The sequence below is a fragment of the Maylandia zebra genome, linkage group LG15 (genome assembly GCF_041146795.1).
Source record: "Maylandia zebra isolate NMK-2024a linkage group LG15, Mzebra_GT3a, whole genome shotgun sequence".
NCBI lineage: Eukaryota > Metazoa > Chordata > Actinopteri > Cichliformes > Cichlidae > Maylandia > Maylandia zebra.
In genome coordinates this window covers 33,601,367-33,625,532 of record NC_135181.1, presented here as the reverse complement: position 1 = coordinate 33,625,532, position 24,166 = coordinate 33,601,367, and the positions used below count along the sequence as shown (strand labels likewise).

Genomic DNA, 24,166 nt, shown 5'->3' with positions numbered 1-24,166 from the left:
CTATACACCAACCCACACAACCAATGTCATCATCAAGTATGTCAATAGCACTGTGATTGAGCTCATCTTTGATGAACATGAGACAGCATGCAGGGTGGAGGTAAAGAGTTTGTCCCACTGGCACTCAGAAAATAACCTGAACCTCAAAAGAACTCATCATGGACTTCAGGAGGCACAGACAGGTCCAATTCCCTCCCACCCATCCATCCTTCCTTCCTTCCTATTATCCGGGGCCAGGTTGTAGGGGTGGCAGCCCAAGCAGAGAAGCCCAGACCTCCCTCTCCCCAGCCACTTCCTCCTCGACCAGGTGTCCGGGGAGACACCAAAGCGTTCCAAGGCCAGCTGAGAGATATAATCTCTCCAGCGTGTCCTGGGTCTGCCCTGGGGCCTTCACCCGGTGGACATGCCCGGACTACCTCACCCAGGAGGCTCCCATCCTTTTCAGATGCCCGAACCACCTCAACTAGCTCCTTTCGATGTGAAGGAGCAGCGACTCTACACTGAGCTCCTCTTGGATGGCCGAACTTCTCACCGTATCTCTAAGGGAGAGGCCAGCCACCCTTCGGAGGAAGCCCATTTCCGCCACTTGTATCCACGGTCTCGTTCTTTCAGTCATGACCCACAGCTCGTGACCATAGGCGACCGGTACAGTGTCCGCATCACTGCAGCCGCAGCACAAATCAGTCTTGTCAATCTCTTGCTCCTCCTCCCGTCACTCGTGAACAACACCCCAAGATACTTAAACTCTTCCACTTGGGGCAAGAACTCATCGTTGACCCGAAGTGGGCACTCCACCCTTTTCTGGCTGAGGACCATGGCCTCAGATTTGGAGGTGTTGATTCTCATTCCCACCGCTTCACACTCCAAACCATTCCAAAGCGAGCTGGAGGCCATCACCCGATGAAGCCAACAGAACCACATCATCCGCGAAAAGCAGATACCCCAAAGCAGACACACCCAGGTCCTACGCTCCTCGCCACCGCCCGGCTCACAATGCACCTGACCCCTACGGTGCCTTGTGCGGGTGGTAGGCCTGCAGGAGGATGGGTCCATGTCCCTTTTTCTGGCTGTGCCCAGCCAGGCCCCATGGACTAAGGCCCAGCCACCAGAAGGTTGCCCTCGGGCACCCTCCACAGACAATGTGCCATGGGAAACCCTACCAGAGAGGGAAAAAAAACAGACAACATAGCCCCGGGGATCCCTGGGACACACAAATCCCTCCAACATGATAAGGTAGCGATTCGCGGAGGGGAGGTCCAATTCCCTTGCATCATAAATGAAATATAGGTGTAATCTGTCTCCACCTTCAGGTTTCTGGGCACTCACATCTCCGCCAATCTCACCTGGACCCACAACACCATCGCCCTGGTAAACAAGGCCAAGCAGCAGCTAGAGTAACCTGGACCAGAAGCTGCTGCTGGCCTTCTACCACTCCTTAGTGGAGATTGTGCTCTGCATGGGTGTCTGGTATGCAGGGGCCACAACTGAGAAAAAAAAAAGGCTGCACAGAGGTTAATTAACACTGCCCAAAAAATCATTGGCTGCCCTCTGCCACCCCTGGAGGCCATCTCCAGCTCCTCCTGTCTCAAGAAAACTAGGGCCATCACAGGTGACCCCTTGCACGACGCCCACTACCTGTTCGACCTGCCGCCCTCTGGTTGGCACCTAAAGTCAGTCAGGTCCCACACCTCAAGATTCACAAACAGATCCTTCTCCTTGGCTCCCCCACACCCCACCCACCTCACTAATCTGAGCCATAGTCTGAGTAACCCCCATCAGTCAGGCCACACACACACACACGGACTGTCTTCAGAAGTATTTTTTCTTTGCAGTACTTCCAAGCACTCTATTGCTTTTTATATATTCCTCTTGATTGTATATATTTCTCCTCTTTGTTATGTATTCCCGCTGTCTGCTATTTATATTTTATAGAATAGAATAGAATTCAACTTTATTGTCATTGCACATGTCACAGGTACAGGGCAACGATTATTCCTGCACAGCTGATTTTGTGCACCCACAATTTTGTTGTACATGTACAATGACAATAAAGGGCTATTCTATTAAATTTTTTGATGAGAAAGAAAGGTTGGTGGTTACAAATGTATTACATTCAGTATTTATAAATATGTTTTATGATCTACTGTAGTTTACTAATGCATACCTACAAAATATTCAATGTTTGGTTAATAGTAAGAGTTTAGGCCAAAAGTAGAAATTTTATTGCTCCAGTAAACTGAAATGGAAACCACATGTTGCATAGTGAAAAAAAAGTCAAATGAACTTCTTCAGTATGAGTATTCAGCACCAGCCTGGCTCACACGATCTTAGATCCTAATATGGCATTTCTTCTGTTGCAGTGGAATTGGAGAGACGCATTGACTTCGAGCTGCGGGAGGGATTAGTAGAAAGCCGCTATTGGTCAGCTGTGACTTCACATACAGCCTATTGGTGCTCATATGATGTGGCTCTGTTTCTCCTCACCTTTATGTACAGACAACATGAGCTTCCTGAACCTGCTGAAGACAACTCAGACGCCACATAAGTGCAAAGTGAGAGTGGGACCTGTACGCCTGAGTCAATTTACTTTCTTTTTCCAACTTTTGAAATCCAAATTCAATTTCAAAAATGTTGGGATGCTGTATAAAATGTAAATGAAAAAAGAATTTTCAAATTTCAAATTCCGTTTTATTCACAATGCAACAAAGAAAACATATCAGATGTTAACACTGAGAAAATTTACCATAAAAAAACCAAGGCCTTTTTAATTTTATTGAGACTTGTAACCAAGTCTCAAAAAGTTTGCACAGTTTCACGTTTACCACTGTGCACCACTACCTTTTCTGTTGTAGCTGGACTTCTGCGAGAGGAATGCTGCCTCATTCTTGTCTGTCTATGTTGTGTTGCTCTAAAACCTCTATATACATTTCAGCATTGATGGTGCCTTCCCAGATACATAGGTTGCCAATTACATAGGCACAAATGAAACCCTGTACCATCAGAAATGCAGGCTTTTAACTGGGTGCTGATAACAAGCTGGGTGACGCCTCTTATCGTTAGTCCTGAGGATAAGGTATTCATGTTTTCCAAAAACAATTTCAAATTTCTGTTGTGTGTTCAGAGAACGTTTTTCTATTTTGTCCATTCTGAGACAAAGAATGGACTGAGACTGTCTTCTCTGAGCTTTGACCCAGAGAAAAGTGATCATGTTCACATATGGCTTCTTTTTTGCATAATAGAGCTTTAATCTGCATATGTAGATGGCACAACAAACTGTGTTCAGACAGTGATTTCTGGAAGTGTTCCTGAACCATGCAGGGATTTCCATGACAGAATTATGCTTGGGAATCTAAAGACTACCAATCTCATAAATCCCTGAGGAGACTGCTGTTGTAATTTGGTACTATATAAATTAAAATAACATCACTCTAAAACCCTAACCACTAACCCTCTGAATGCGGCTTGTTGTTGGTTCACTGCTGTATAGTTCTACCTCCTTTGCACCGAATATATATGTGTAGCATGGCTTCTTTAATGGTTCCTCCTCCTTTTGTAATAGCGATACTAAATTTAGCCTGTTTGTAGTTTTGGAGACCCAGCACTGCACCCTTGAAAAACCTGTACCTAGCCAGGCCCCTGTAGTTGGTGTAGGAGAAGGTAGTTTTACAAATGTGTGCCTTAAAGCAGGTATCCCATAAACCGGAGAGGAAATGGTGTTTCGACACTGTGTCAAGCTTGTGAAGTGCAGATGTTTTGAAACACTGCTCCGAAGCATGGTTCAAAACACCTGGGTCGCATGACCACAACTAAACAAGGTTTTGGTGCACTTCACCCCAATTTCAACCGGTGCCAAACCTGCTCCTTCTAGGCATTACAAAGCACCAGGATTCCAATGTTTCAAGAATCTGAGTCATTTGTAATTACTTCAATTAAACACTGGAATCTATAGTGTAATCAATCCAATATTATATAGATATATACATAATATGTAAAGACCTCTTTTGAATGATTACTAGCATCAAGACAGAGACTGGGGGCTTCTAGCACAAAGCTGACACTAACACCTGGAAAGCTTCAAAATCAACCAAAGACGTCCAAAGTTTGAAGGCTTTGAGGAAAAAACGAGACAGACTGAGCTCCAGACAGCTGGAAACCTCTGTGGTTATTCCAGTAAACACAGTGGTCTTTTCTAAGAATGATTTACTTTGTAAATTAAGTTGCTGAAAGCAATATGACTATTAACAGAGGAAAAATTTTGCTGAAGTACACCGATCACTATAGTCACAGGCTGCCACCCATCTTTAACGGTCCCAATATTTTTCTGGCCTCCAAAATATGTGTTGATCATAATTATTAACAGTCTGGTATGATGAGTAGCTTTGTTTGGAATTGTGCAGAGCTCGTCTGTGCCAGTGTAGTGTACTGGTGTAGTGAAGGTTGGCCAGCAGATGTCATCATGGAGACGGGTTTCAGATTGTTTCAAAGCCTCAATACAACTCTGGCACAAATGCTTTGAGTGTTTCAGTGTTTCACAAAGTCTCACTTTGCCCATCTATAGGTTTGATTTACCCCATTATAACTGCCCTAACACACAACAAACACAGGGGATATAACTACTGGCTGATCAGTCCAGGACGTAAGCACATAAGGTAATAACAAATACTAACAAATTATGTAACACCAAACAAAACAAAATAACTGTTAATTTAATAACCTCTTCAAATCAATAATACTGAACAACAATGCCTAGTGTGAGTCTATATATTAGTAAAAACTAAAACCTGTTTGTAGATTCTGTGTTACCCAGAGAATAGCTTTGTGCGCCAATTCAATTTTAAACAATTTTCTTAAAGGCCACTTTACCTAACTCAAAGCATTCAATGGAGATGTGCCATGTACATTAGCTGAACTGTAAAGACACAAGCATGCAGAGAATCTGACACTAACACCTCACACTAAATTTGCTAATGTACTATGCATACATTAGAATTCAGAGAAAAGTTTAACCTGCCAGTTAAATGTTTTAACTTGTTTTCACTGATCCCTTGTAATATGTGTTTGCACTTTTGTTTTTTAGTTGAAACCCATTATATGTGATGTCCTATATATGCATCGGTGTAGAGAATTTGGGGGCCAACAAAAATTAGGAGACAGCTAACAACAACAACAAGAAAACAGTTTCAACCAAGAGAGGTCTAGGTTCTGCACAGTAAGGATAAATTATATATCCTTTCTGTGTGTAGAACAGTTCTGAATTTGAGAATAGGTTGTTGTTTGTTTGTTTGTTTGTTTGTTTGTTTGTTTGTTTGTTTGTTTGTTTGTTTTTTGCCTGTCCCATTTGGTTCTTTAGCCATCAGAATTGTTGTCTGAAGACCAACAAGGATACCCAATGGATTTACTTTGCCAAATGGATCTTCGTGGCATTGCCGTATTGGTCCATTTGGTCGATCTTTGTTTTTATTGTTTATTATATTTTATTTTCAGATGTTACAGATGGGACAGACATGAGTGAGAGATAGGAAAGGGAGAAAGAAAGAGGAAGGAAAGGAAAAACAGAAGGGGAGAGGGACAGTGAGAAAGGGGGGGAGAAAAAAAATAAAAATCTCCTGGATCACCTGTTGAGAGAAGAATAGAAAACAAGCAAAAAAACAAAAAAAAACAAAGCAACATACTAAACACAACACCATCGCATTAATCTAGCTAAGTGTAAACAGCAGTAAATACTAAATATTCAATGTTGTTGTGCAGCACGCAGGACAGATGTGCTTCGAAGTAGTAGCCAAGAAAGGTATAATTTAAGTCTACGAGCAGTGAACACCCGTGTGCATACCTGTGTGGATCAGCGTGCTTGTATTCCAAAGGTTTCTCCATGTAACGATCTGCTAGGGAGTGTGGGGGGGCCACAGCCCCGTCCTCCAGGGTGTGAAGCAGGTATGGAGGAGATCAAAACTCCAGACATCCAGAGGCCCCCAGAACACAAGAGACCATAGAAGACCAACAGAGGGGCAGCCGCGCCACTGTCCCAGCAAGAGCTGAGGAGAGTCCCAGATGAGGGCTCACTCAGCTGCCGCGGAGCAGAAGCCAGGGGGAGTTGCAGTGACGCGCCCGTGAGCTCCGCCGGCAGCCAGCTGTGCCTGAGTGACCGAGCCCCAGGCCGAGGCCCCGATAAGCGGCCGCCAAGGAGTGAGCCGGTGTGTACCTGGACGCCCACCCCCAGACACAAAGAACCACCAACGCACCGACACCTGAGGGAGTCCGCCACTGGCAGGGGAAGTGGTGGTAGGTGGAGATAGGCCTCCAAACCTTGGAGGGCCTGAGGTGTCCCCAGAGAGGTGGTGTCTGATACCCAACCTGACATATAGACACAGACATACAGGCACACACAGACACAAACATCCATTCCCCCCCTCATGCTCTCATATGCACTTACTCCACACTCAACCAACGTGGAGACAGACATAAAGAGACGCTGTACACACGATCACACTCCCCAAGCGTACCCTACAAACCGGGTGTTTGTTTGTTTTTGCATTTTTAGCTTGTACCTTAAAAAGTCCAGTCAGCTTGTCAATTGTTTTGAATACCAAAACCTACAAAAAGTACCCTTGGATTCAAATGTACTATTATTTTAAATGTTTATAAAAATATAGTGATGTTTTCATCCTCAGTTTAATATTGAATAAAATCAGATCTAATATCAAATATGTTGGACATGAAATATTATGTTTTCTAAAAATTGTTAGGAAAAGGCCCTAAATGTCTGATGATGTGGGGTGGCCAAATACTCTGCATTGCTGTAAAAGGTAGCATAGCAAGGATACATGGTAAATGAAGACGGTTTTCATGAATGATGCATGATGATACATACTGTATGACTTAAAATCATAGAATCATTAGATTGCATTATTAACAGTACTGGGTGGCAGACTGCCCTTTAACTATCACTGGTGCTGATGGTGGTCCCCTTTGCTGCGTGTATCTTTTGCGTTGGAATGTGACTGGAGGCTTTTCTCCTTTTCTGCATTACCCTGTGATAGGTTTGTAGCTTAAACCCATTCGCTGGAACGTTCAAGACAATTCAACTACACAGCAAAAGCAAGACGCGAGTAGGCAAAGTTCTTTGTGTTATTCATGCATGAGGGAGGCCTGCCTCGTTCCACCCACTTGACCTCCGTCAGCCTCTCAGCCAGGTTCCCTGTAGCACTCCTTTTATTGTGGTCACATGAATATGCATAGGTTCACTAACATATGACGTTTCATATAGGTATACATGTGGACAAAGAATACCTCGTCTGTGTGTGTGTGTGTGTGTGTGTGTGTGGGGGGGGGGGGGGGGGGGGGTCAGAGTGTGACCCCATAAACGACTTCCCTAAACCTGCTGGTTTGGAAGTCCAGCAGTTCATCTAAACAAAAGGAACTTAGAGTAAAGCAGATATACGTGTGTTTGCTATACCATATATCAGTAAGAGCAGATATAACCTCTCTCCTGACCTTAAGTTGTGTGTGCATGCCAGAGTGCTCTGGGAGGCGCACAGAGTCTCCACAGACTACTAAGGATCAACCCTCTACCAACATGACATTGATTATGCAACTCTAAGCATGTATGAGTAAATATTTCTAAGCATAAAAAACAATCCACTATATAAACCTGACACCCTGGAAGCAAAATGAAAACACTAACAATATTGAGAATTAAAAGGTTTCCATATCACATTGAGAAACAGAATATGTCTTTTGGACCCATCAACGATGCTGTTTACATTTTGTACAGTGACAACTTTTTCAGTCTTTTTTTTTCTTTTTTTTAATAAATGTAGTTATGTCAAATGTTACTTTGCAACTGATGAAATGAGAAGTCTAGCTAACACCATGTTTCTGTCTAGCTACCCCCTTCTGCCTACATTGTACAGTTCCTTCATGACTGATGTGGCTCTTATTAGATTCTTGTTGTTTTTTTTTCCATTTTATGATTAAAAAACCAGGAACATACACTTCTTTCTCTGGTCTTCATTTTACATTGTGAAAGATTTAATTTGTATATGCAGAACACACTTCTGATTTAGCACATACTATTATGGGTGTAATAAAAGATAAGGGAGAATTTTTAAATAAAAATTATATTACTCTGCTTGAAATGTTTAACCCCGTTCAAACCATTTTTGGACAGAAACAACAACAACAAAAACAACTTTAGTTATTACTAATCTATGTTATATGTCCAACACAATATGTCTCGCTCACCATGTCGAAAATGTTTTACACATATAGCAGCAAAGATGAACAGGCACATGGCTAAAAAAATGAGCAGGACACAGAAAGGAATTGGTAGGAATACTAGAGCGAAACACTAGCTAGTGCTGTCAACCCAGGTACAGCAAGGCCTATGACTCAATGCCCCGCATGTAGATCCTGGAATGCCTCAAACTATACAAGGTCAACAGGACCTTTAGATCCTTCATCGGGAACTCAATGGGGATGTGGTGAACAACACTAGAGTCCAACTTCAAGAAAATAGCGCAAGTCACCATTAGGGATGAGTATCGAACACCGGTTCTTGTTGAGAACCGGTTCCCACTGTTTCAATTCCTTGGAATTGTTTGCCATTTTTGCAAACGATTCCCTTATCGATTCCAGTCGCTCCGAATGACGTCACCACGTTGCGGAGCATCAATTACCTGGCAAGAAACATGGCGGCTCAAACGCTCAAAAGTTTGGTTATACTTTACGAGAACAGATGACAACAGGGCAACTTGCAATACTTGAAAAGTAGACATTTCACTTAAGGGAGGAAACACTACGAATATGCAAAAGCATTTGCTCACAAAACATGCGATAACCTTAAATGAATGTCGTGTTTTTAATTCCGCTCCGGACTCGTGAATCTCAACCCAGCAGCAGTGGTAACGTTTGCACGTCCTCTCCCGTTAATGCGGCAGGTAAATAATCAACTAACAGTGCATATTATGTTCGCGCGATCTGCCTTATTACAAAACCTGCCATTACTGTGCATTTAGGTGACCATGATGAGAGACACAGACAGAGTCTGGCTCAGTTGCTGGCATTTCTCACTGCAGTCAGAATCATATGTTGCATGAATGTTTTGGAGATGTTCACACAGGTGGTTGCTGTTGCCATTCCTGGTTAAAAATCTTGAAGTTGAGGATCACTGTGAAGAAATTCCAGGGATGGCTCTGGACAAACTGCACTGCAGAGAACTCCCTGAACCCTGTTGTAAATATTATTATCTTCTCAATTGTGGATGCTCCCTCTAGAATAAGACCAGAGAAATCATAACAGGCAAACATTAATTTTGAACATGCACTCTACAACGTTTCCTACTGAATCAATCAGATAAAAATTGAAGGTGAATACTGGAGGTGATCTCTTAAAAATGCCACCACCTGGTTTTCTGCTGTTCACCTGTTGTTCTCTGTACTGGAAAATTTTAAAAGGAGCTGTTTGTAGAAGATGTCTGGTTTCACCTTTGTAGTGTAGGCCTGTGACAAAGTAGGGGGTGGAACACAACTGGATAATATTGGATTTTTGTTGGAAAAATATCCATCCATCCATTCTTAAAGCAGAGAAGCATATGAATAAATAGATATTGGAACAGGTCATGCCATTCAAGTGATTGCTGTGACCTGGGACCTGGAAGATGTTCCTAACCATTATGTGCTTGTCGCCAACCTTTCTAACAGGACTAAGGCAACCTGCAATCACCAGGTAGTCTTGTAGTTCAGAAATTTGATTTTGGATGTCCTCAGTGGTCTGAGGATGAACAATCGGAAGAAAAAATAATGTTTCAGATTCCAAATGCACTGCAACAGATTCTCTTTTTAAAAACACATTACATGTTTTGGGTCCAGTTTTCTGGGCATGCAACTTGGGGACAGCACACACAAAAAAACAACAAACACAGAAACCTAGGTGTGTGCAATAACATTAGGAGAATCATTTAAAGTAATATAATGTACTGAAAAAAACAACAACTATGTTTGATGCTTTATCATCTATTAAATATTAGATACTCTAAGGCTACTGTTGTATTGTGATTGTTATTTTCCATTTTTTAATTTAGACTTAAAAAATGCCCATGGATTTCATCATTTCGATCTTTGGCTGCACGTCTCCATATTAATTACATCTTCAGTTTTTGGTAAAGCATTACTTGGACCCTTTGTTAAACATTCAAACAGACTGGTGGATAAGGTCCTCCACTGCGAGGAAGGTCCTCTTAAACAGCTATCAAAACTGACAACACAATGATATTGACAACAACAGAATATGTACAGAATTTGCCTATACTGTAGATTTCATTTCTGGATTGAACTTACCTGTGAAATCAATGGCCAAATTCTTCTTTTCTTCTGTCCCCTCAAAGCTCAATGATTACTCCAGAGATTGTATAAGCAGCACCTAAGTCCACTACCGGCATCATTATCGAATTTAACTTGGATGCGGTTTTTGGGATTGTAGGATGTAAGAAGCCTGTAAAAGCATCATCCAATATAGTCGAGTAACTGATGTTCAAAAGGTATGTGCTATTCATACCAGTTCTTGAAGCTATTCCAGAAATTAAGTCCTTTGCTAATACTGTATGTCTACACCTTTGTGTAATGGGGAAGGCTTTAGGACCCAGGGGACCCAATGGAGGGTATAAAAGAGGAAGTAGCAGCTGGTGCTCTTCATTTCCACTGATGAGCGGCTGTGAACAATGGTTGTGTGAGTAGGTGAAGAGCCTGAGAAGTTTTAATTGTCTGCTACACAAACAGTTGTTTTAAACCTCTACAGCAGAGGTTCAAGTAGTGATTTTAGAAGATAAGCCAAGATAAGCCAGGTGTGCAGCAAACACAGTTGTCTGCGGGAGGGCAGGCTGCACATGTGAATTTGTCATTGTTTTTTCCTCCTTCTCTTTTTCGTTGTGTTTCTCTCCCAAGTTGGTTTTAGAGTAGGGTCACCTTTTAAAACTGTTTGTTTTGATGCCGGGTTTGTTTTTATTTCTACTGGGCTGGTGCAATATTAGTCTGGCAATGTGCAATCCCTGAGCTGGGCTCTTACCTTAGGGGAAGTAGATCTTTTAGAGGTGCTCCATGTGGATTTGCAGTGAATAAGTTTTATTAAGAGTGATTTTAGTGCCACCGATTATTGCCTGAACTAAAACACTTAGTGCATGCGATAAGTGTTCTGTTGGGCTCGTATTTATTTGGGGTGGATTTGTTTCTTTTAAAGCAACGAGCATCTGGGACCACCGGGGTAGAGCAAGCCCTCAGGTGATAGTTGCATTGCTGGCAGGTTGCACCAATAAGACTATCTTGTGGTTGTTAGTGACCTTTTCCATTTTGATGTTTTAGGCCTTTTGCATGCCCTTTGTGTTCTTTTAAAATAAATTTTAACATATCTGACTGATATTGACCCTCTTGTCCCGTTTATTCTGGGCTCGTTCCTGTAAGAGCTTTGGGCCTGAAAGTTTGCACAAGTAGTATAGAGGCCCTTAGTGGTTACTCGGTGGCGTTTACTCGCTACATTTGTCTGTTGTTTGTCTTTAAAAACGTGTACATACAGTGGGGCAAAAAAGTATTTAGTCAGCCACCGATTGTGCAAGTTCCCCCACTTAAAATGATGACAGAGGTCAGTAATTTGCACCAGAGGTACACTTCAACTGTGAGAGACAGAATGTGAAAAAAAAATCCATGAATCCACATGGTAGGATTTGTAAAGAATTTATTCGTAAATCAGGGTGGAAAATAAGTATTTGGTCAATAACAAAAATACAACTCAATACTTTGTAACATAACCTTTGTTGGCAATAACAGAGGTCAAACGTTTACTATAGGTCTTTACCAGGTTTGCACACACAGTAGCTGGTATTTTGGCCCATTCCTCCATGCAGATCTTCTCGAGAGCAGTGATGTTTTGGGGCTGTCGCCGAGCAACACGGACTTTCAACTCCCGCCACAGATTTTCTATGGGGTTGAGGTCTGGAGACTGGCTAGGCCACTCCAGGACTTTCAAATGCTTCTTACGGAGCCACTCCTTTGTTGCCCGGGCGGTGTGTTTTGGATCCTTGTCATGTTGGAAGACCCAGCCTCGTTTCATCTTCAAAGTTCTCACTGATGGAAGGAGGTTTTGGCTCAAAATCTCACGATACATGGCCCCATTCATTCTGTCCTTAACACGGATCAGTCGTCCTGTCCCCTTGGCAGAAAAACAGCCCCATAGCATGATGTTTCCACCCCCATGCTTCACAGTAGGTATGGTGTTCTTGGGATGCAACTCAGTATTCTTCTTCCTCCAAACACGACGAGTTGAGTTTATACCAAAAGTTTCTACTTTGGTTTCATCTGACCACATGACATTCTCCCAATCCTCTGCTGTAGCATCCATGTGCTCTCTGGCAAACTTCAGACGGGCCTGGACATGCACTGGCTTCAGCAGCGGAACACGTCTGGCACTGCGGGATTTGATTCCCTGCCGTTGTAGTGTGTTACTGATGGTGACCTTTGTTACTTTGGTCCCAGCTCTCTGCAGGTCATTCACCAGGTCCCCCCGTGTGGTTCTGGGATCTTTGCTCACCGTTCTCATGATCATTTTGACCCCACGGGATGAGATCTTGCGTGGAGCCCCAGATCGAGGGAGATTATCAGTGGTCTTGTATGTCTTCCATTTTCTGATGATTGCTCCCACAGTTGATTTTTTCACACCAAGCTGCTTGCCTATTGTAGATTCACTCTTCCCAGTCTGGTGCAGGTCTACAATACTTTTCCTGGTGTCCTTCGAAAGCTCTTTGGTCTTGGCCATGGCGTAGTTTGGAGTCTGACTGTTTGAGGCTGTGGACAGGTGTCTTTTATACAGATGATGAGTTCAAACAGGTGCCATTCATACAGGTAACGAGTGGGGGACAGAAAAGCTTCTTACAGAGGACGTTACAGGTCTGTGAGAGCCAGAGATTTTCCTTGTTCGAGGTGACCAAATACTTATTTTCCACCCTGATTTATGAATAAATTCTTTACAAATCCTACCATGTGAATTCATGGATTTTTTTTTTTCACATTCTGTCTCTCACAGTTGAAGTGTACCTCTGGTGCAAATTACTGACCTCTGTCATCATTTTAAGTGGGGGAACTTGCACAATCGGTGGCTGACTAAATACTTTTTTGCCCCACTGTATGTATTAAAATTATACAATAGAAGCTGTTGTGGAGGTATGTAATAACGACAGGAGAGGTCTCTGTGTCTCACTCCAACTTTATTAACTGACTCTCAGAACTTCACATATATTGAGCGCCAAAATCTCCACCCCAACACTTCTGTTCAACTTGGGTGTGAGTGGCGCCACCTGGTGGTCCGCCACACATACCCCCCCCGAACACACAGTTAGGTCCCTATTCAGTCCAGGACCCTGGGTCTAAGCAAACGACCCGAACGACTGAACCTGGGAGGGAGAGAACATGCAGAGGAAGGTCCATCCTGTGAACGAGGCTGGTGAAGGCGAGCAGGAAAGGCAGGAGGAGGCTCAAACGCCGGTGGTCCGGGGGTAGTCCTGGGGGGAAAACCAGAGTCTGTCAACCCCATCGAAGGAGGGCGGCCACGGCGAGGGGCCTGGGCCGGCACTACATTACCGTCCGGAAGAACATGTGCAGGTTTAAGTCTGTCAACACACACAGTCTCCCTTTGACCCCCAAAATCCAAAACAAAATGTTTCTGGCCCGGTTCAATAACCCTGAATGGGCCGTCATACAGCGGCCGCAGCGGTGTCCTGTGGGCATCGTGCCTGACAAAAACAAACTTAGCAGTCTCTAGAGTCTTTGGAACAAAGGTTTCAGGCACGCAATGGTGCACCGGACCAGGAACCCGAAGCGAGTGCAAAAGCGGGTTGAGAGATAGCACCGATGGATCGAAGCAGGGAGGAGGATTTTCGGGCAAGAATTCTCCTGGCACGCGGAGGGGCTGACCAAACACTAGCTCAGCTGGGGAAGCGCCGAGATCCTCCTTAACCGCAGAGCGCAGCCCAAGCAAAACCCACGGGAGGCGGTCAACCCAATTGCCATCCTTTAAGGAGGCGCGAAAAGCAGCCTTAAGCGACCGGTGGAACCGTTCACACATCCCATTAGCTTGCGGGTTGTATGTGGTTATGCGGTGGACTTTAGCCCCCAGTCCATCAGCCATGGCTGACCAAAGCTCGGATATGAACTGGGGGCCTCTGTCTGACGTAATGTCCGCGGGTGGGCCGAAACGCGAGACCCAGCTTGACAAAAACGCCTTGGCCACCACTGCTGTGGTAGTGGACGCCAGGGGGACCGCCTCCGACCACCTGGTGGTCCGGTCAACAACAGTCAAAAGGTGCGTAAAACCTTGTGACTGCGGCAGAGGACCCACCAGATCGACATGCACATGATCGAAACGTTTGCCGGGTATGAAGAACGGCTCCAGGGGCGCCTTGGTGTGTTTATGAACCTTCGCACGCTGGCAGGGAATGCACGCCGACGCCCATTCCTTAACAGATTTGCGAAGGCCTGGCCAAACAAATTTAGAGCTGACCAGTTTAACAGAGGCCCGGACCCCTGGATGAGAGAGAGCATGTACCGAGTCAAAAACTCAACGACGCCAGGAAGCGGGAACCACTGGGCGAGGGCGGCCGGTGGAAACGTCACAGACGAGGAGGGGACCACCGTCCTGCACGGGTCTGTCCTCTAGTATGAGGCCCGTCTGGGTGGATTTAAGCGCGAGGATGTCCGGGTCACTGCTCTGATCGGCAGCCATGGCGGAGTAGTCTATGCCGAGAAAGACGGGAGAAACCAGCGCACGTAGCGTACGGCTGAAAAAGGAGAGCGGTTGCCAGACACCCGAGATTCGCTGTTCCAGCACCGCACCCACCGCTATGTCGGACGCATCGGTGGTCAACGCAATCGGCGCTGAGGGGGATGGGTGGGCCAGAAGGGCAGCATTAGCTAACGCTGACTTAGCATCAGAAAACGCTTGGATGCTTTCCGGAAACCAGTCAACTGAGTCATTAGCTTTTTTACCTTTTAACGCCCCATAAAGGGGCTTCAGCAGATGTGCCGCTCTGGGGAGAAAACGGTTGTAAAAATTCACCATCCCCAAAAATTCCTGCAGTGCCTTAGCATTCCTGGGACGCGGAAATTCCGAAACAGCTCTCGGCGGAAATACGGTGCCCAAGAAAATCGAGAACGGGCAACCCAAACTGGCATTTAGACGGATTAATAATCAGTCCATGCTCCGCCAAACGCTGAAAAACCTGCCGCAGATGGAACCTGTGCTGCTCCTTTGAGCTGCTGGCCACCAGTATATCATCAAGATATACAAAAACAAAGGGCAGCCCGCGCAAGACCGAGTCCATCAACCGCTGGAAGGTTTGGGCGGCACCTTTCAGGCCAAACGGCATGCGCAGAAACTCGAAAAGGCCGAAAGGTGTAATTACGGCGGTTTTGGGGACATCCTCCGCGCGCACGGGAACCTGGTGATATCCCCGTACCAAATCGATCTTCGAAAAAACCGAGGTCCCCGCAAGATGGGTGGAAAAATCTTGGATGTGGGGAATGGGATAACGATCGTTCTCTGTGACATTATTAAGACGGTGGAAATCCCCACAAGGTCGCCACCGACCATCAGATTTAGGCACCATGTGTAACGGAGAAGCACAGGCACTGCTCGAACGTTGCACGATGCCCAGACGCTCCATGGTGGGAAATTCTTCCCGAGCAACAGCCAGTTTGGCAGGGTCGAGGCGGCGCGCGCGCGTGAACACCGGGGGCCCTACTGTAGTTATGTAATGCTCCACCCCATGCTTCGTCACAGTGCTCGAGAAGGTGGGGACAGAGAGTGAGGGAAACTCAGAAAGCAAACACTGAAAAACGTCACCCGAATCTACTGAGTTAGCATGCACCACGGGCTGAGCACCCCGAGTCAAACAGGGTAATGAGGAAAATGACACAGCATCAATTAAACGTCTGTTAGCAACATCAACCAGCAGTCCGTGAGCACAAAGAAAATCAGCGCCTATTATAGGCACAGAGCTAGCAGCAACAACAAAGTTCCACTGAAAGTCACGGTCGTGAAAGCAAACAGTCACCAACCTTTCACCGAAGGTTTTGATGGGAGAGCCATTAGCCGCTGTTAGCAATGGCCCGCAGCCCTCAGCTAGCCTGTCCGAGCCAGCCGGGGGAAGAAGGCTCTTCTGTGAGCCGGAGTCCACCAGGAAACGCCTCCCCGAGCGTGAGTCCTCTAAGAAAAGCAGCCTTTCCTTGTTGCCAGCGGTCGCGGCTGCTACAGAGCGCTGACATGCCCGTTTCCCTGGGTCTGGAAACTGCAAGGCGGGAGACAGCGCCGTGCCTTCGCTCCAAAACGCTGGTGATAAAAACAAAGCCCCTTTCCGCGGTGCCGCCGTGCAGCGATTCCGGCCACTGTGGACGAGTCGGAGGGCCCCTGGAGCATCGGTGAGGGGGCGGGGGAAAACGCTGGTGAGTCCTGAACAATCGCCTGGACGCCGAAAGTCCTGGTAGCCAGGAGGATGCGATCCGCCTCTTCCGCAAGGGAGCGGTAATCCTTCGTGGCCAATAGCGGGGAGTTGGCAAGGCCAGCGCGCACTGGAGCCGGCAGCTGTCGGAGAAAGAGGTGGGTGAAGAGAAATCCTCCGTCATCCGCGCCCAGCAAGGACAGCATGCTCTCCATGAGCTCGAGAGCGGTGCCGTCGCCCAGGCCCGCGAGGGAAAGGAGTTTCTCGGCCCGCTCAGCATCAGAGAGGGAGTAACGCCGCAGCAGCAGCGCCTTGAGGGCGGCGTACTTGCCTTGGGCTGGGGGGTCCCGGAGGAGAGTCATTACGCGGCGGGTTGACAGCGGGTCAAGTGAGGCCACCACATGGTGGTATTTAGCAGAGGTGGGACCAAGTCATTGTTTTGCAAGTCTCAAGTAAGTCTCAAGTCTTTATCCTCAAGTCTCAAGTCAAGTCTCAAGTAATGTCAGGCAAGTCAGAGTCGAGTCTCAAGTCACTGGTGTAAAAGTCCGAGTCAAGTCACAAGTCTGAAACTTTGAATTTCAAGTCCTTTCGAGTCTTTAAAAAAAAACAAACGAAAAATATGCTAAATGTAAATATTAGACCATGTAATTTTAAAATCTGTGTTTTTCTCAACACATGACAAAATAGTGAACTTAGAAAATATACACAAATTGTGAAATTGCACCTCTTTAAAATGCAGCTCAATTAAACCTAGCTCCAAGAATAATTTTCACCAACAGTTCTGAGATAAGCTGCATGTTATTCTTGGATGCGGTTGTAGGACCAGCTTTAAAATCGCATGACAAAAATATCATACACATTAAAAAAAAACTGTATCACCAACGTAGCCTGGACAACATTTGCTAGTTAGATGAAGTCAGCTATCTCATCTTAGCATATTTATATGCATATTTATAATTATACGGTTCTTGGAGTGAGTGCATACACTCATGAAGTTTAGTAACTTCAGGTCACTGCAACAAGCCCAGGTACAGTTTACCGACGGATGGGTGCAGGACCTTGAAATGCACCGTGTAGAACGAAAGACCATCGTACGTATCATAAGTTTACCAGTCTCACAAATTGTCGTCATAAATACACATTCGTTAACCGTTTATTAATAGGACCTTTGAGCTCAACGGTAATTAATTAGTAGTGGAAATAATTTCTGGTACCCATCACAGAAATGTAGCAGTGACAATAATACTGTATGCTGTAATCGTACTGGACAATTAGTGATACAAAAAACCTGTTTTATCCTGTGAATAAAAGTATATGTTTTTGTCAATGTGCCATAATAACAGAGGCGAAACGCAATATTGTGTCAGGACAATTCACTATTTATGCACAATAAATAAAGGAGCATAGCGCGACAATTTCTGTTCAGCGCCAGACTTCCTTGTAACCTATATCACCAATTATGTTAAGAAAAATGACGTATTAACTACTAAAAAACACTGACCTTCGTGTAAATGCTTGGAGCAGACTAACCTGTGAGCTGGAGGGTTCTGGGACGTTATATTTGATCTTTGAATGGCTGCAATCCAGGCCATCCGTCGCGTCTTTGTTACTTCGGAAACATGAACAATTTCTCTTCAACGACGTAATCCGATAACAACCGATCTCTTTACTCGTCGGCTTCCCGTGGCTGTCATGCGACCAGCTATTGCAGTTAATAATACAACAGCTTCTTGACATTTTTGTGTTTCTTTTTATCGGTGTATAACTGATTTTAATTGAAAGCCTGCGTGCGCTAGTACCGCTTGCCACGAGTTCCCAGAATCCTTTGCGGTTCTACCCGTGAATGACGTCACATTTTCAATCTCTATATAATATGCATGTTAAATTTTATATTTGGGGTAAAATATCAAGTCTTTTCAAGTAAACCGGTTCAAGTCCAATTCAAGTCCCAAGTCATTGGTGTAAAAGTCCAAGTCAAGTCACAAGTCTTAGAACATTTTTTCAAGTCAAGTCTAAAGTCATAAAATTAATGACTCGAGTCTGACTCGAGTCCAAGTCATGTGACTCGAGTCCACACCTCTGGTATTTAGTATCGTCGGCTGAAACTCCACGAAGAGCAAACTGAGCTTCTACGTGCACAAACCATGAAGGAGGATCGTGAAGCCAAAAATCCGGCAATTTAAGCGCCACAGCAAACGCAGCCATCGGCGGAGGTGAAAGTCCGGCGGCAGCCGATGCTTCCAGGCCGGAGCTGGCTTCGTCGTCGAGCCTTAGCATGTTCGCTACAGGGGTCACCAATGTGGAGGTATGTAATAACGACAGGAGAGGTCTCTGTGTCTCACTCCAACTTTATTAACTGATTCTCAGAACTTCACATATATTGAGCGCCAAAATCTCCACCCCAACACTTCCGTTCAACTTGGGTGTGAGTGGAGCCACCTGGTGGTCCGCCACACTGTTAACATTTTTTCCATTGTCTTGATGTTGTTATGAAATATATATTCTTAGTGCTTATTTTCTGATTATATTGTTTTATGTATTTTAATAATAAAGGCCTTTATAAACCAAGGCCAGATATGACAAAGAACTAGGTCAGAGGGTGACAGGGCGCCTAGCAACAGAGGCTTTAGTAAGGGGAAGTTAAAAAGAGAGGCATGCAGAGGCATATTAATAAAATACAGGAAACCAGACAGAAAGTGGAACTAAGTAACACACACACACATTAGTCAGACCAGAAGGAGTTGTTTTGATCGAAACTGTGTGTCTGTGTGTGACGTATAGCAGAACTATATACATGTATTGTAGCTTGCCATGCTTTTAGAACTGTGGGTGCTCGTGTCTGCAGTTCTCAGTTTCCAGAAATGTACAATAAAGGTCATTTTTTGAACTTGGCCACTCTGAGTCAGAAGTCTTTCTCTGTCGCCAAAAGAATTCAAAAGAACCGAATTTAATAATGTAGACTGTATGATTCTTAGTCTGATCTTGAGACCACTGTCATGTAACAAAAAATGGGTTTTCTGGAGACTAAGTAAGTAGTAACATATGATTGAAGACATATTTTGTCAATAACATCTGAGCGGGTAAAGGTTCTTAACATTCTGCCTTCTGTGTTAAAAATGATTTCTAAAACAGAGCTTATCCCTATTTGGTAGTCTGTATGGCAAATATTAAAAAAGCATAGAAGATAGTGCTCGTGTGATTGGGTGAATGTGGCATGTTGTATATAGCACTTTGAGTACTCCAGGAGAGGAAAAAAGCGCTATATAAGAATCAGTCCATTGGGGTACCTGGGTGGTCAATTCAGTGTTTTATGTCTATGGTTTTTGAGTCTTGCTTATTCATTACAGTTTTCGCTGTTTGACTTGTTCCTAATTTAGTTAACTGTGTTTCCAGTCTAGGTTGTTTGGTTTTTGGTCTTGTTCATGCCTGGTCTCATCTCTGTGTCGTGTTTGTCTTGGTCTTGCCTCTGTGTCGTCCCCTCTGTTCCCCTCCTCATGTCTCTGTGTGTTGCTCTCTCGCCTTCTCTCGTCCCTCTGTTTATGTTGTCAGGCTGTCCTAGTTTTCTTATCTAGTCTTTAGGATTCCCTTGTCTTGCCTCCCTGCTGTGTTGTGACGCACATATAGTCTTGTCTCTATGTTTATTCCCTTGTTTCCCAGTTGTATCTCTGTCGCTCTTGCTGTTGCCTGTTGGCATGTTCACTTCCTATTTTACTATATGGTCTCCTGTTACTGTTTTGCTTTTCCCCCTGCCTCATATGTTTGATTAGTTGCCAGCTATTTTCCCCAGGTGTTTCCTCTTTGTCCTGTTCCCCTCTTGTATTTAGTGTGTGTCACCCTCTGTTCAGCGTCACATTCTCCCTCATTAACTGTCTGTTCTGCCTGTGCTTTAGTTTCTAGTTTCTCCCAGTTTAGTTTCTGTATTTATTCATGCAGCAATAAAGCTGGTTTTGAGTTACGTTCTGTCTTTGAGTCTGCATTTTGGTCCTCCAATCCTGCCTGCCCACCTGTGCACACAGAAATCCATGACAGAGGCAGCCATCTTACAACTTTCTCTACATAGTACTTATGGTCATGAAATTGACCTTTTGGCCCATTGTTACCCAATAGCGCCAGTTTCCATCATTATGCAAATGTACTGTTCATAAGGTCGGGAGAACCTGCAGTCAGTCTCTTGGATGGGTGACGAAACTTTTGTAGCACAGCATACGTGACTACCTTTTTCTCTTAATGATTAATATTTACTGTAAAAATAGAAGTCTTCTAGCATCTAGAAATCTGTATGTTTTTCATAGCTTCTAACAAGCCTTTTACAGTTTACCTTAACAGTTACTTGAAGTCTAAGTCTTCAGCCTAAAAAAAAAACAACTTAAAATGCTTTAAAAAACAGTTTGATCTGATTTTATTTTTTGTTCTAGTAAATTTCCAAATCTCACACCCCACCTGCTCGTGCATGTTTTGTGCATGTGCACATCCATGACCCTCTGTACCAGACACTTTTGCTAGTTCATGAGAGACAAGTGTCACTGACAACAGGAGGTAAGGGGGGGGATACCATTTTGCCAACATCAGGCTTTGCCTTTTGTTCTAATGGCTGAAAGCTTATTTTTTTCTGCAACTGTTTGTGTCTTTGTTTTAGAACTGAAAAGCCATAGGAACTGCTTCAACCCCCAGTCTCCCAGGAAGCCTTAAAAATCTCTCTGTATTATCTATGTTTTGGTGAACTTGTCCTTAAACCACAGTAATTCTGCAAATGAAAGACAATAAACCAAATATATTAACTACTTTGTTTAAACAAATTAACAAACAGGCCCCCACAACCTAAAACACAATTACACCAATTTAAATCAGTTGTGCAGTTTTTAAAGTTATATTGACAAAAAGTGAATAAACTACTGATCAAGACTGCATCATGACATTTAAATACACCTCTTAATGGAGGTGTTTGACTGTTAATATAAAATTCACACAAAGGCTACTACAAGTCTATTTAATTAAGCAAGTTTTCATCGTTCTCTCTCCCTTGTGTCTTTTGTTATAACAGCTAAACGGCATTGCACCAACACATGGCTGTGTGTTTTTATTTCTTCTAAGGACTGAAAGCTATTATACCTACAACTGTTTCTTTGTTTTAGGGCTGAAAAGCCAAAGGATATGGGGCATTTGTTAGTGCTAGACCTCCATCACCCCCAGTCTCTCAGGAAGCTAAAATATTCTCTCTGTATTATCTGTGTTTCGGTGCCCCGGGGTGAGTGTGTAATGGACCGTGGTGAAGGACTTCTGTTTCAAAGCTCTGGTCATCAGGGGTCTTACAGCCATTGTTGTTGTTTTTTTTTTTTTGTTTTTTTTTTACAGCAGTGAGATAAAGAATGAGATTTTCCCCCCCTTGTTCTGTGAATCAACCTGTCATAGCAAGCCATCCTTCTGTTAACTACAAGTCACAGCCCTATATAAATTGGTGTGTGGAGACTTTCACCAATGGCCCAGAGGAGCTACAGCATCAGTGTCTCGCAAGACATTTCTTTTTAATATAGATCACACAAATGGTAAGAAACACAATGACTAGGCTCTATATAAATGTATGACTGCATGCTTTATTCATAATGACTTTCTTTTAAAAAAAAAAAAAAAGGTTGTTTTGTTCTTTTTTTTTTTTTTTTCTTAAAAAACCAAAAACAAAGTAGGACAACAAAAGTCTCATTTTGGGGGTTGCCCTGAGAACAAATATGGTGTGTGTGTGTGTCAAATGGTTAGTGTTTTAACATATTTTGTCATCTACAGGTTTTTTCCTTGTATTCACACCCAGCGTGGTGTTGGGGCTGATGGGGCTGTATACCAGAGATGAAAATCCACATCAGAGACTACCTAACAATGGACACATCTGTTTGACCTTTCTGGACAGTTTATTAAATATTTGGTATGGCAAACTGATGGTCAGAAAAAAAGCTGAAACAGATGAGACACACACACACACACACACACACACACACACACACACACACGTATGTATATATATATCCTCTACCAGAGGCCGGGGAGCTTGAGGGTCCTGCGTAGTATCTTAGCTGTTCCTAGGACTGCGCTCTTCTGGACAGAGATCTACAATGTTGTTCCCAGGAGCTACTGGAGCCACTTGCCTAGCTTGGGAGTTAATGCGAGTGGCTCCAGCAGATCCCGGGAATAACATCGGAGATCTCTGTCCAGAAGAGCGCAGTCCTGGGAACAGCTAAGATACTGCGCAGGACCCTCAAGCTCCCAGGCCTCTGGTAGAGGACCCGAGCTTGAAGGATAAACCGCCCGCAGGGGCGTGCTGTGTGTGTGTGTGTGTGTGTGTGTGTGTGTGTGTGTGTGTGTGTGTGTGTGTGTGTGTGTGTGAGAGAGAGAAACATGAAATAAAGGTGAAAGGTTGAATTGTGGGAGGCGTATGATGCATGTTTGAATGCCACAGGCCTACCCCTTTTCTGAACCGTGTTCTGCCCCAACAGTCATAATAGCTAATAAATTACAACTGACTGAGGACAGCTAGACCAACAGCAATCTGTACTTGAAAACTTAAAAGAGATTGGCAGTGCTTTTGCAACAGTTAATCTACTTATAAACTAGGGAGGGGGAACGCCATCAGAAGCGGTTGGGTTTTTAATGTCAGACATTAATTTATGGAATGGCCACTCCCACTAAATTATTCGAGCACAGTGATGGTTCGGGTTGTCTGTAAATAACAATAATAACATTCCAGCTGAACAGCAGGTGACCAACAACGGTAGGATTTCGAGGCACCGGCCTCTGACTAACGTGCTATACAGTAACTGTTGGCCTCCTGCCAGGCCACCTCCCGGGTCACGCCTCCTCAGTCGCCTGCCTATTGCGTGGCCTCCAGATCTGTTCTGCTGCTGGGCATGCAGCTGGTACCAGAACTGCTTTGTCACCTCCGCTAGCCCCACTGCTGAACTCCTGAACTACTCTCTGTTTGGCGATTGGACTCCACCTAAAACGTCTGATGGATTCAGTGATCCAAGCAGAAAACAGGTTATCACAAAAAAAAAAAAAAAAAATCCCAAGAAAGACTTCAGTCCAAAATGCTGCAGTGAAAGTAGTGACAGGGACTAGAAAGACCATATTTCTGCTATGCTGGCTTCTGTTTATTGGGTCCATGTTAAAAGACTAGAAAAGACTGAATACATTACAGCTATAATGTTGACACTAGTGCTGTCAATAGATTAAAAAAAATTAACTAACTAATCTCACAATTTTCTGTTATTAATTGTGATTAATCTCAATTACTTTATTAATAGCCTGGCTCCAATTACATTTTTTTATTCTTTATATTTTAAGTAATTATCGTTGTTCACCGAAGTCCAGTGGTCTCCGGTGAGAGCGACATTCCTTACTTGCACAAGCTTGCTGGACTGCTGAGCCCTCTGGTCCCCATACAAAGTGTGCAGTCTCGACACAATGGTTCCTCTCGAGGGCAGATTGTAACACTCATCTCCTGATGCAGCACGAATGACTTCTCTCAGTCCATCATCTTCTACTATGCTAACTGGTCGGCAGTTTTTAGCTATCCAAACAACCAAGGAATTGGTTACCTTTTCTCTCACATTTTTTGTTATTCGTCCACAAGCACCATACTCCTGAAGCGTAGACTGGCGAGGTCCCGTAGAGGTGGATTCAGTTGGGTGTTTTGCTCTCAGGTGA

General features: G+C 44.3%; 1 protein-coding gene across 1 annotated transcript in view; it reads left to right on the top strand.

The window, feature by feature from the left end:
• Nucleotides 1–7,989, top strand: part of ddhd1b (DDHD domain containing 1b) — a 34,228-nt gene extending 26,239 nt beyond the window's left edge. The window contains exon 13 of the mRNA XM_004564737.3: nucleotides 2,361–7,989. Coding sequence (XP_004564794.2) covers nucleotides 2,361–2,545 — 185 coding nt within the window. The 3' untranslated portion in view covers nucleotides 2,546–7,989. The remainder of the gene's footprint in view (nucleotides 1–2,360) is intronic.
• Nucleotides 7,990–24,166: the final 16,177 nt, after the last annotated feature.